Raw genomic sequence first — 14,655 nt, forward strand, 5'->3', positions numbered from 1 at the left:
TCACAACAAACTGTGGAAAATTCTGAGAGAGATGGGAATAGCAGACCACCTGACCTGCCTCTTGAGAAATCTGTATGCAGGTCAGGAAGCAACAGTTCAAACTGGACATGGAACAACAGACTGGTTTCAAATAGGAAAAGGAGTATGTCAAGGCTGTATATTTTCACCCTGCTCATTTAACATATATACAGAGTACATCATGAGAAATGCTGGACTGGAAGAAACACAAGCTGAAATCAAGATTGCCAGGAGAAATCTCAATAACCTCAGATATGCAGATGACACCACCCTTATGGCAGAAAGTGAAGAGGAAATAAAAAGCCTCTTGATGAAAGTGAAAGAGGAGAGTGAAAAAGTTGGCTTAAAGCTCAACATTCAGAAAATGAAGATCATGCCATCTGGTCCCATTACTTCATGGGAAGTAGATGGGGAAACAGTGGAAACAGTGTCAGACTTTATTTTTTGTGGCTCCAAAATCACTGCAGATGGTGATTGCAGCCAGGAAATTAAAAGACGCTTACTCCTTGGAAGAAAAGTTATGATCAACCTAGATAGCTTATTCAAAAGCAGCAACATTAGTTTGCCAACAAAGGTCCGTCTAGTCAAGGCTATGGTTTTTCCTGTGGTCATGTATGGATGTGAGAGTTGGACTGTGAAGAAGGCTGAGCGCCAAAGAATTGATGCTTTTGAACTATGGTGTTGGAGAAGACTCATGAGAGTCCCTTGGACTGCAAGGAGATCCAACCAGTCCATTCTAAAGGAGATCAACCCTGGGATTTCTTTGGAAGGAATGATGCTAAAGCTGAAACTCCAGTACTTTGGCCACCTCATGTGAAGAGTTGACTGATTGGAAAAGACTCTGATGCTGGGAGGGATTAGGGGCAGGAGGAGAAGGGGACGACAGAGGATGAGATGGCTGGATGGCATCACTGAGTCGATGGATGTGAGTCTGAGTGAACTCCGGGAGTTGGTGATGGACAGGGAGGCCTGGCGTGCTACGATTCATGGGGTCACAAAGAGTCAGACACGACTGAGTGAGTGAACTGAACTGAACTTTTTTGTATTGATGTTTGCTCAGCAGTTAGTTATGATTCCAATGCTCTCACAGTAAGGGTGAGAGTAATCCTTCCATTCTGCCATCTTGAGCTAATCCCCCCTTTTCAAAAGACTTTAAATTGATTTACATTTTTATTACAGAGATGTAAATGTTACATTTAACTGAAAATTATATTCAAAAGGACAAAACTGATTCCTGATATTTTTAAGCCCTAAGTTTCTAATTTTAGAAACCGATATTGACATGTTTCTCACATAAGAATCCTTTAAATACTCTCTCGGAAGTGTGTTTTACGTAAACTTATATGTAGCCATAAGTGGGGAATATGTTAAGTTAAAGTGCCTTTTTCCTATATGGTTTGTTTTTCCTTCTGTTTATCTTTCCATTTAGCTTTATAGTGCTTCAGTATTTCCCTTTCAAAGTTGATGCTTGCTTCTGCTTTTTATTCATTTATTCCCCTCCCACCATTTTTTTAAAATGGTGCCACTATACTATAAACTCACAAAACTCTTAAAGAAAATTATGTTTCAGCTAAATGTTGATGGACACCTAACTGTAAGGTGGAGTTACATGCTGCACCATGACGGATGCAAGGATTAATAGTACCAATAAGTTTAATTGTTATAGATGTTTTGTGGTTTTCAAAATTATTAGTTGAATCTTATAACCAAGATCTGAAATGGTTTGGGCAGTGTTATTCCCATTTTATATATGAGGGAACTAAAAAGCCAATTCTAATAAAATAGTAGAATAAACTGACCTAGGTGGGAACCAGTTTGCCACACTTTTCAGTCACCAATACAAATTGATACAATTTTGCAAGGCTAAGTATTCTACAATTACTTTCCAACATGTACATCATCTCATCTGTTTAGGTCACTCTAGTGTGTGTTTTGACATTTACATTATTGCCGTTATTCTTATTTCGAAGTATGATGATACTTGATTTGGTTTACAGTGACCCTGCATTATTTACTCTGTGAGAAGGGTACATCGAGATTCTTTTCCAGATTTTTGCATGTATGTTTTAACAGATCTGTAGTTTAAGTGCTTCTTGAAATTTCAGATTGATCAAACTGGCCTATCAACCCACCAATAAAGCAAACAAGTGGATGTTGCATTATTACATTAAAACCCCAAATTTAGACTTTAAAAATCTCTCTTCTTTTGTTTTGATGTGTTTCCTGGGGATATCAATGCTCAGTTCCACAGTCCTATGAAACTGTTGTAATAGAAGTATGGTTTCCTAATAGATTGTCAACAGATCTTTCTCCTTCTGATTAACATGTGATTTCTTCCTCCTAATAAAATCAGTTGTCAGAAAATGGAGCAGTAGTGTATTTGGTAGTTTGCTTTATACTTTATCAGTATGTCTTACCAGTGTTAGAACATTGTTGGCTCCCTATATTGAAAAACATGATCACAAATTTTAAACGTCAGAGCATATTATTTTGGTTGCAGTTGAACCTTTATAGTTTTTCTGTTTATCAATAATTACTATGATGTTCCAAAAAAATTTCTAACTCATAATTATCCTTGCCTAAAATTTGTCATTTGATGTTTGAAAGAATAGCAGTCCCTATTTCAAAGTTATTAAATCTTAATTTTACATTACCAACTTTATTTATGCAGATTAACTAAAATTAGGTACTGTGTATTAGTGCTCTAGGGCTGTCATAACTAAGTGCCACATACTAGGTGACTTAAACAACAAATTTGTTTTCTTTCAGTTCTGGAGACTATAACTTCAAGATGTTGGCAGGAGTGGTTTCTTCTGAGGCATCTCTGCTTGACTTGTATATGGCTGTCTTGACTTGTAGATCCGTGTGCCTTCATGTGCTTTTTCCTGTGTGTGTATCTGTGCCCTGATTTCTTCCTTTTATAAAAACACTAGTCATACTGGACTAAGGCCCACACTATTGACCTTTAAAGACCCTATCTCCAAATACAGTTACATTCTGAGGTACTGTGGGACTTCAGCATATGTATTTGAGGGGACATGTTTCAGCCCACTATATATTATATACCTTTTTGTCATGTTAAGGAAAATGATATTTCTGACAGCATTCGCTTTCCCCAAGTCCTCAAGTCCCAGTATATAGCTTAGTGACTAATGCATGAAAGTGAAAGTGAAGTCGCTCAGTCATGTCCGACTCTTTGCGACCCCATGGACTGTAGCCTATCAGGCTCCTCAGTCCATAGGATTTTCCAGGCAAGAGTGCTGGAGTGGATTGCTATTTCCTTCTCCAGGGGATCTTCCCAACCCAAGAATCGAACCAGGTCTCCCACATTGCAGGCGGACGCTTTACCATCTGAGGCACCAGGGATGCATGTGCTTTATGAGTGTTCTTGATTGTTTTGAGTGAGTAAATAAAAAAAAAGAGTATTATGAGAAGCTAAGTATCATGATAAGATAAGATAATAATAATACGACATTGTTATACCAGGATAGGAAAATTTTTTCAAAGATGATTCACTCTTAGGAAAAACAAATGGATCACTGATAAGTTCATTACTACTTTATTTTGTGTTAAATTGCTGCCACTCTCAAGCTTTCAGAATGGTATAGAACCAGCAGAAAGCGAAGTGGAGGAAGGATTGAAGATGGGGGCGAGAACATTTAAATAGTAAGCATTAATAAATGTAACCTTGGGGAAGCTGAGAAGTGTTGAGCAATAGACAATAATAGGGCAGGGAGTAGATGAAATAAGAAAGACCAGAATTGAAAGTGATGACACCAGAGGGTACCAGATAATTTGACAGAGCCAAAGAGCTAGTTGCATACAAATATTAAAATAATTTTGTAATAATTAGCCAGTTGTGTGTGTGTGTGTATTTGAGTGCACATTTTATCTAACTATGTATATCTTGGTGCTCAGTTGCTCAGTCGTGTCCAGCTCTTTGCCACCCCATGGTCTATAGCCTGCTGAGCTCCTCTGTCCATTGGATTCTGCAGGGAAGAATACTGGAGTGGTGGCCATTTCATCCTCCAGGGGAGTGCCTTAAAAAATACATATGCCTGAATTTCGTTTTTAGTTCTAATGAACCATAATCTCTGAGGGTGTGACCCACACTTGTGTATTGAATAAACACTCTAAAAGTAATTTTTTAAAACTAAAACATTTGTAAATTACTGTCTAAAAGGCAAACTAGCCATAATTTAGTAATGTAATACATATAGCTATTTGTTTGGGAACATATATCTATAAAAGGCAGATGGCCAGTCAATAAGGTAATATCTGCAATTTTTAAAAGTGCAGATTCTGGGGTCATTATGCCCTTTATTTGTGTTGAATATAGCAGAGTATAATAAAAATATGAATCATGGGAAATTCCCTGATGGTCCAGTGATTAAGACTCCATGCTTCCAGTGCAGGGGACATGAGTTTAATGCCTGGTTGAGGAACTAAGATTCCATACGCCACATGACCTGGCCAAGAAAAAATACTGATCATGAATAATATGAAAAATTATTTATATTCCTCACACTCTAAGGAAAAATGTTTATATTATTAAATTTAGATATGTTGTTATCACAGTCAGTTCTATTCAAATTTGACATAATTCCATTATTCTGAATGAATCTGCTGTTTCCCCATTTCCTTTATGTATTTTAAAAAATAAGTTCTTCATACATATTTTTCTGTTTTTTAAAGGTAATTAAAGATAATTTTGAAGATTCTTACTGATTTTATTCTTCTTAAAAATAAGTGTTTGTTTTTTTCCATTCCAATTTTATGAAATTGGTTGGATTGTTTTGGACTGTCCACTCCCATAAGGTCAAACAATTATTGTGCTAAGCATTAAGAATGCAGAGTTGAGTGTGATATTACCCGGATACAGGAAGCTCATTGTCTAGTGGGAAAGACAAGGTAATAAGCTGTTAGTTATATGATGGCTGCCTATTGGGAAAAGTCTTTTCTAATCTAGAGCATTTTCACGTCAGAAATTTTATTGTGTAATACTGCTAAAAATCGAAGGACATAATGCATTTTTAAATGATAGGCATGTATGGATTTTAATTAGAAGAGGCATTAGACCGACATTTCCGTTCAAAGACTTGCTTAGTAAATGACTGAACTAAACTGAACTGAAAGTAGGATAGAGTATAGCTGTTTCTTAGCTCTGAACATTTTTAAAAAATAATATTATGACCCAGGTATTGATGCTGATTGTAAAAGTGGCAGAAACTGAAGTACCTTATTAAATATAAAAATACTGTATTGTGTTCAATCACAGACTTAGAGAAGACCTTAAAGAACAATCTAATGTAATTTTTGTTATGTGGGAACACTGAGGTAGAGTGGTCTGTGATTTGGCCAAGGCTGCTTAGCTTACGAATGACAGAGCTAGAAGCAAAACTTAGTCTGTGACTTTTCCACCAGTGTTCTTTCCACTAGAGAAAACTCCCAATAAGTTATGTTTTTGTTACAGTCCATACTTTGAAGACTTTTACTGCATTCATAATATGTGGTATAAAATCAGCTAGTTGTAGTATTAATGAGTATGCAATTTGATGTTGCTTTTGGTATACATATATTGCAAAGATGCATAAAGATATGCCATATTTTAATGTAATCCCAAAATGTCAGTTACAAAACATGTATTTGCATTAAAAAAAGTCCTTAACATTTTTACAGAAAATACTCCTTTTCAAAGAGGAAACTCACTCTCATAGCTACTTAAAAGAGTCTAGTGAAATACTCTTTTGATGTATAAGAAACATCCAGGGACAAGCTGCTTATATATCTTGGACATTAATCCTTTGTCAGTTGTTTCATTTGCTATTATATTCTCCCATTTTCAGGGTTCTGTTTTCACTTTGTTTAGTTTCCTTTGCTATACAAAAGCTTTTAAGTTTAATTAGATCTCACTTATTTGTTTTTGTTTCCATTATTCTAGGAGGTGGGTCATAAGGGATGTTGCTGTGATTTATGTCATACTGTGTTCTGCCTGTGTTTTCTTATAAGAGTTTTGTAGTTTCTGGTCTTACATTTAGGTCTTTAATCCATTTCGAGGTAATATATTTGTATGATATTAGGAAGTATTCTAATTTCATTTTTTTGCTCATAGTGGTCCAGGTCCTCCAGCACCACTTATTGAAGAAACTGTCTTTTTCCCATTGTATATTCTTGCCTCCTTTGTTAAAGATAAGGTGCTCATATGTCTGTGAGGTGATCTCTGGGCTTTCTATCATGTTCCATTGGTCTATACTTCTCATACTGTCTTTATGACTGTAGCTTTGTGGTATAGTGTGAAATCAGATAAGCTTATTCTTCCAGTTCCATTCTTCTTTCTCAAGATTGCTTTGGCTATTTGGGGTCTTTTGTAATTCCATATGAATGTGAAATTTTTTGTTCTAGTTCTGTGAAAAATGCCATTGGTAATCTGATAGAGATTACATTTAATCTGTAGATTGCTTTTGGTGGTATAGTCATTTTCACAATATTGATTCTTCCAACCTAGGAGCATGGAATATCCCTCCATCTGTTTATATCATCTTAGATTTCTTTCCTCAGTGTCTTATAGCTTTCTGTATATAGTTCTTCTGTCTCCTTAGGTAGATTTATTCCTAGATATTTTATTTTTTTAGTTGCAATGGTAAGTACCAGAAAAACAAACAACCCAATCAAAGTGGGCAAAAGACCTAACTAGACATTTCTCCAAAGAAGACATACAAATGGCTAATAAATACATGAAGAGATGCTCAACCTCACTCATTAGAGAAATGCAAATTAAAACTACAATGAGATATCACCTCACACTGCACAGAATGGCCATAATAAAAAAAAAATCCACAAACAGGAAGTATTGGAGAGGATATGGGGGAAAGGGAACCCTCCTATACTGCTGGTGGGAATGTAAATTGATACAGCAACTATGGAAGACAGTATGGAGATTCCTTAAAAATTAGGAATAAAACCATCATATGACCCAGCAATACCACTTCTAGTCATGTACCCTGAAGAAATCAAAAGTGTAAAAGATACATGTACCCCAGTGTTCACTTCAGCAGTATTTACAATAGCCAGGGAATGGAAGGAAACTAGAAGTCCATAGACAGAGGAATGGATAAGAAGCTGTGGTACATACATACAATGGAATACTACTCAGCCATGAAAGGAATGCATTTGAGTTCTAATGAGGTAGATGGACCTAGAGCCTATTATACAGAGTGAAGTAAGTCAGAAAGAGAAAAGCAAATACTGTGTATTAACACATATATATGGAATTTAGAAAGATGGTACTGTCGTATCTGTTTATAGAGCAGCAATGGAGATCCAGACTTAGAGAACAGACTTATGGACAAGGGTTGGGGAGAAGAGGGAGAGGGTGAAGTGAGTGGGGAGAGTAGCACGGATGCATATAAACTAACATATATAAATAGATAACCAATGGGAATTTGCAGTATGACTCAGGGGACTCAAACTGGGTCTCTGTAATAACCTAGAGGGATGGGAATGGGCGGGAAGTGGGAGGAAGTTTCAAGAGGGAGGGGACATATGTACACCTATGATTAATTCATGGTGATGTATGACAGAAATCAAACCAATATTGTAAAGCAATCATCAATCAATTAAAAGTAAATATTTAGAAAAAGGAACATCCAGGGGCATATTTTTCAGAACTGATACTTCATTTCTGACTGATTAATGAGTCCTAATACCTTAAGCTAAAATTACTCTGCTGGATTATATAACATGGTAGTTATTTTAGCTACCATGAAGCCTAACTTACTTGGGACCATACTCTTGTCCACTTTGGCCACAGTCACCATTGGTTAATGAGTTAATTAAAAGGTGAATTGATTGAGAACATTTTTGCCATCCAGACCAGAATTAATACGATATAATGGAAAGCTACCACAACTTCAAGACATCGTGATTAACTAGTCATGTGAACTTAAACTCTGTGGGTGTCAGTTTTCTCCCTTATACAGTCAAAAGTTTGGATAATATATCCCAGCTCTTGTTATTTTGTGATACGTAATACATCTGAAAAAATTTTTTTTTCCTTACTACTGTGCTGGGGGCTAGAATTACAGTTCACCTGAGTGTAGTCTTGATATATAGAGTCCTATATCAAGGCGTAGAAACAGTTTCAGGGTGGCTTGCCTTCTGCCTGTCCCAGTTGGTGGGAAATCTGGCATATAATTTATCAGTGTATGTAAAATTTCAATAAAAGTAGGCGTATGGCCTGGAAACATCTTTGGGCTTTGCAGATTTTGTTTATCCATGCCAGTTTCTTTTCCAATGATATGAATAGCTGGACATTTAAATATTTGTATACACTGACTATTTAAAATGGTATAATGAAATAATTCTTGAGGTTCACAGTTTTTGTCATATCACAATTTACAAGGATTTTTTACTTTCTCTGCATGTACTTGTGAAAGTCTTAAAAGGCGACTCTTTCAGTTGTTGATTTTTTTTTTCTATATCTACTTAGTTGGAACAGAAGCTGAAGCATAGATATTGTATGCTTCTGTTTACATGAAATTATAGAGGTTGTGGTGTTATTTCTGTGTTACAAAACCCAGGAAATGGGGATGCTAGTAGGCAATGGCAACCCACTTCAGTACTTTTGCCTGGAAAATCCCATGGACGGAGGAGCTTGGTAGGCTGCAGTCCATGGGGTCGCTAGGAGTCAGACACGACTGAGCGACTTCACTTCCACTTTTCACTTTCATGCATTGGAGAAGGAAATGGCAGCCCACCCCAATGTTCTTGCCTGGAGAATCCCAGGGACGGGGGAGCCTGGTGGGCTGCCGTCTCTGGGGTCTCGCAGAGTCGGACATGACTGAGGCGACTTAGCAGCAGCAGCAGCAGCAGCAGCAGTAGCCCATTAAACTCTGTGCTAGATTGAAAGAGTTAGGCATTAAATTATTTCTGTTGTGATTTCTGCTTCTAAATGGAGCTAATCATAAGATGTTGTAACTATATTTGAGTATTGCTTGGATTTCTTTTTACAGGATGAAGGAGTTGTTAAAGAAATCCCTATTACTCACCATGTTAAGGAAGGATATGAGAAAGCAGATCCTGCACAATTTGAGTTGCTCAAAGTTCTTGGTCAGGGATCCTTTGGAAAGGTAATGAATGCTTTTTTCCCTCATTTGTTTTTCTTTTAAACATTTAGCAAAAAATTGAACACATAGGTAGAAATCTGGTAAATGTGCCATTTCTAAATTATCAAATGATACACCCAAAGGAAAGTCTAATTTCACTCCTTTTCTGTCGTTTTATAATCCCATTTCAATGTTTGCTAATCTTGTGGGATAATTGATTTCTCCAGGACAGTGTATAACTTGCTATTTATTTGCTGCCTAAATCAAGAAAGTTTGAGTTTTGTAAAAGAGGTCTTCTTTCTCTGTTCACATGCTGTCATGATCTCAGCTTTCTCTTGGTGATTTTTTCCTTAGCTCTATCACAGAAGTCAGAATGCATGTATCAATTCATGTATGAATGCATGAATTATTAATCTATCATCTGTTATAAAAATATGTGAATGTACAGCTATGGTAAGTACTGGGTAATATAGGGATTATATAAAACTCCTACCTTCAAAGGGCTTTAATTTCAAGGGAAAAAGCAAAATTGAAGAGGATAAACTCTGACACTCATTAAAATTGATTATCTAGTGCTTACTGGTACATGATTATTAGAAAAGAAGTTTGTAGGTCTGGTTCCTGAGTTTTGTATACCTAGCATCTAAGATACGAAAAATATTACATACAGGTATTAAGTAACAGCATGTAGGAAACAGCAACAACAGCAATTTAAGGGAAGGAAGATAGTGAGAAAACTACTCATTTCTAATTTTAGGGTGGCTGAGATTTAGTTTCAAAGAGGAAAGTAAGGCAGTTGAGCATTGCTTATTTATTATGCTCTGAAATATTTTAAAAGAAAGACATCTATTGAACACCAGGTTTGTGTATACCACTTTTAAAGTGACATTGATGAATATAAAGTAGACGTTATTGTCTTAAAGTAATCTGATATCTGTGCAGTATAAAATACAACATGTAAAATATAGAGAAACATTTTTCAGGACACAAAAAGGACAAACTAGGGTGGATTATTGTTTGGTAGTGAATTGGTAAAAGAGGTATATGATGACAAGGAAATAGGACTTGAATAGTTATGCTGGGGAGAGTAAAACTAGAAGGAGCTTTTAATAGATGTGTGTATCTGTGTGTGTGAGGGGGAGTGTATTTATAGAACTGACCTGTAGAGGAGGCATGTGCATCCTGAATACCTTTAGTTTTTAAAGTTACTAAAAGTACAGTATTTTTAAAAAATATTTTAAAGAATATATAAAAAATATTTCTATGATATTAATTTTAGAACAGAGATGAATTTCTTTTATATCCCCAATATATAAATGCTTACATATTGATTTAAATAAAATCTCTTCACGCAAACATTTCAAGCCACTAAAAGTATCTGCCTTGTTATTTGATACACACACACACTATCCATATGTGTATTTATTTATATCCAGCTTTGTTCCAGAAAGGATTTAAGGCTGTCATAAATGAATACTAAAGAAAATAAAATTAAAAATAACTGGGAATGATGGTGGAAGCAGAAAAATTAGAACAGGAAAGATGAGTTGAAGCCAGGAATAAACTGTTGTTCACAAATGCATGGTCTAATGGCCTCAAAATTTTTGGCCGCATTATAAAGAGGCTGATACATTTAATTGTGTGATTATTGACAGAATCTTTAAGAAATATATCAAACAGACCAGAGAAATTTTTCTTATAGAGCTTCATAAAGAAAATACAGTATGACATAATGAGATATCTTCAATAACATCTTCACACTAAATGTAGAAACATGCTGACAAGTTGTCAATGTGGTCCTTAAAAAATTCAGGGAACGTTCAGCTTTGTGCAGGCACTTTGATTTAATAGGGATATCATGGAAGCCCTTTAAAAAATTCCTAATACTAAAATACAGAATAGTAATCCTTGTGTAGGTCATCAACCAAAGAAATATTAAGGAAGTGGTTTATTTTTTCCTTCCTAGGATGTGAAAACACTTGCTTGTCAGTATTACATCATTTGTGTAGGCATTGTGTGGTTGGGACTTGTTATATGCCAAACCTAGTCAGGAATTTGGCCAAAGCTGTGAATCAGATAAGTGTAGGAGCAATTCCAAGAAGCTTTGTGCTGTAGTCTTATTTATAAGTTTTCCTATGAAAGTTCCATTGTTAAAATGCAATAAATATATTTTAGCATATATAAACCTTTGTGACATTAAATATCTATACAATCTATTTAATCAGGAAAAATACTATGAAAATCAGTTGTAAAATTGTATTTTAAAGATGCATGTATTATCATAAAAGATACATATAAAATTCTGTAGTAAGCACATCAAGTAATGTGTGGATTGAAATGAAGTATACCAAACAACTTATGTTGTTGTTTAGTTGCTAAGTCATGCCTGATTCTTTTGTGACCTCATGGACTATAGCCCACCTGTCTCCATGGGATTTCCCAGGCAAGAATACTGGTGTGAATAGCCATTTCCTCCTCCAGGGGATCTTCCCAACCTCAGGATCAAACCTATGTCTCCTGCTTTGGCAGGCAGATTCTTTACCACTGAGCCACCAAAAGACGCATATAAGATTCTGTAATAAACACATTAAGTAATGTGTGAATTGAAATAAAGTATACTAAATAACTTATTTATTTTAAAACACAATAAAATAAAACACATGAAAACATCTTTGGCATTATCAGACTAGCCTTTCATATATTTCACATGTCAAGTCATATTTACATAAAGCATACATTTTAACATTCCTTTCTTGTTTTTGCTTTTGTGATAGTAAAACCTTTAACTATAGGACTTAAAAATGAAATTTTGAAAATATCAAACCCTTGCCCTCCTTAATAATTGATTAAGTATATGTGTTTACAACTTAAAATTTCTTGCAGTTGGTCCTTTCTTTCCAATTAGTGTTAAAACTGTGCAGTTTTTCACTTTACTTCAGCCAGCAAATACTTCTTAATGAAGTCCATATGACAGAGAGAAAGTATGTTGGAGTAATTCACTCATTCATTTCTCTTTTGAACAATTTCTGAGAATTGGATTAGGGTGGTTGTAAAGAAACCTCTCTTATCAGGAGAGATACATTTTTGGATAACAGTAATTTGAAATCACTCAGCTTCTGTAGTTGATCATGGGAAGAGAGTAGAGTGATATGATGTTTTCTTATGCTGGAAGGTTCATCCATTAGACCTGAGAAGAATAAATCAGGTAATGAAAAAATAAACAATTACTTCCCTAGGCTGTGAATGATGGCTTCTATTAGATGCCATATTGAGATATTAGTGAGTGTTTTAAGAGATAGGGGAACAGTGGCCGCTTTGTGTGTCTTTTCAGAAAACCTGGACTACTGTTTTCTTCCTTCCTTAATTGCCTCTTTTTACCCTCTGTATTCCATTCTTTTCAGCCCCACTAAAGGCTGTGTTCTAGAACAGTAGTTCTCAAAGTGTGATCTTACTACCCTTGGACATCCACCAGACACTTTCAGGGAGTCCTTAAGAATAAGACTATGTTATAATAATGCTAAGATATTATTTGTAAATTTTTGGGCACTTTGGCACAATCCAGGAAGTGATTTTAAACTATCAGTAATCATTATGACCTTCACTGCCACACATAGTTAGAAAAATACAAGTTTTACTTAAGAATGTCCTTGATGAGGTATTAACAGTTATTAGATTTATCAAATATCAATCCTTGAGTATGCTTCTTTTTAATATTGTGGGATGAAATGAGAAGTACCTAAAGTACTTTAGCTGCACACCAAAAAATATAATTGTCTCAAGACAGAATACTTGTGAAGTTTTTTGAATTGTGAGCTACACTATACACTTTTTTCATGAAATGTCATTTTTCCATGAAAGAATGATTGACAAACTATGATTACTTAAAGTTGGGCATTTGGTAGATGTTCTCCTCAGAAATGAATAGAGTGAAGCTGTTATTTCATGGAAAACAACTTAGCATTTTAGCCAATGATAAAATTTGAGCTTCAAAGGAAAAAGTTAGAATTTTGGCCAATTTTTATTTGCCACTGTGCTCAACATGTTCTCAGTACTCAAAAGACTTTCCTGATGAGATTGCTGCTGTCAACATTTGGAAGATCTGCATAACTCAGTGAACCAGTGCTTTTGAGTTGACAAACACATGATGTTATCAAATCAGCCATCAGTGCAAAATCCATTCAACATGTCCCATAGACCAGTGGGTTATTATGTAAAAGAATATGGACAGTTAATTGACGTGGGTTCAGATTTTTTCACTGCAACTAATCTTTAAGAAACTTCTACTTGTCAAATTCTTGTGTCATATCAAAGAAGAATAACCATGATTATATCAAAAGACTATTAAAATACTTCTCCCTTTTCCAGTTATGTAACTGTGTGAAGCCTGATTTTCTTCTTATAATTTAAGCAAAGCAGTTTAATTGCAACAGATTGAATGTAGAAGCAGATACAAGAATCCAACTATTTTCTGTTAAGCCAGGTATTAGGGACTTGTAGAAATGTAAATCAGTGTCAGTCTTCTCAGTGTTGTTGTTGTTGTTGTTGTTGTTGTTTTTGGTTTGTTTTAGAAAAAATAGTCATTAAAATATTTATATTCACATGTAATTTTATTATTTTTAATCAATAAATACATAGTTAATTTTTTGCTGTAATTTCTAATACAGTAAATATCAGTAGTTATAACCCACAAAAACAAAAGTACTTTGGAGTGATCAGTAATTTTTAAGTTTGTAAAAGAATTCTTGAGACCAAAAATAATTGAGAACTGCTTTCTTGGAAGAAATTGAGAAAGATTGTTCTCCTACTTGTAATGGAGTCATCACTCATGAAATGACTTGACTCCTTTGTTGTCAATATCTTGATCACCTGATATTGATTAGAAAAAAGGAAACTGTTTATCAACATTTATTTGTCCATGTCATTAAAATTGAATGAAAACTAAGTCTAGTACTTAGGGTTAATGCCATTTACTTAACTTTGAAGCTTTTGTGTGTATATTATGGCAGTTAATTTAATCTGCTTTTTAAAAACTGATATTGACTGAAATAAGCTATACAAATACATATAAGTCCATGGTTTTTCACTGATGAAATACTAAGTAATGGTATACAGTGGATTTGGAGGAAAGGGGGAAAAAAAGACTATTTGGTCTACACACAAAGTATGAGAAGCACTACAATAGACAGTGTGAAAATCAATAAAACTGAAATGTTCTTAGAGTTTAGGTCTGATACAAGAATAGGAGAAGGAGAGATGAAGTAATGATTAAATGAACCCCCCACTTGCCCAGTTGGCTGATATATAATTATCACATAGAATATTTTGAATAAAGAATTTTAAGCTCTACCATAGGAAAAAGACAAAAATTACCTAGAAGCTCTCCAATCTGCAGTTTTGTGTATACAAATTAGTTAATTTGATCACATTTTAAATTTATCACCATTTGAATAGAGCTTGTTAGAGTTGAGGATGGCAGGTTGAGGCAGTGAACACTAATTTAAAACTGGAAACAACCCTTTAATAGTAAATACCT

At 34.9% G+C, this 14,655-nt stretch overlaps 1 protein-coding gene across 1 annotated transcript in view; it reads left to right on the top strand.

Annotated features, from left to right (window-relative positions):
• Positions 1-14,655, top strand: part of LOC102179926 (ribosomal protein S6 kinase alpha-6) — a 120,654-nt gene that overhangs the window by 53,921 nt on the left and 52,078 nt on the right. Inside the window, exon 4 of the mRNA XM_018044606.1 lies at positions 9,030-9,146. Within this exon, the coding sequence (XP_017900095.1) occupies positions 9,030-9,146 (117 nt within the window). The remainder of the gene's footprint in view (positions 1-9,029; positions 9,147-14,655) is intronic.

The sequence above is a fragment of the Capra hircus genome, unplaced genomic scaffold, assembly GCF_001704415.2.
Source record: "Capra hircus breed San Clemente unplaced genomic scaffold, ASM170441v1, whole genome shotgun sequence".
Taxonomy (NCBI): domain Eukaryota; kingdom Metazoa; phylum Chordata; class Mammalia; order Artiodactyla; family Bovidae; genus Capra; species Capra hircus.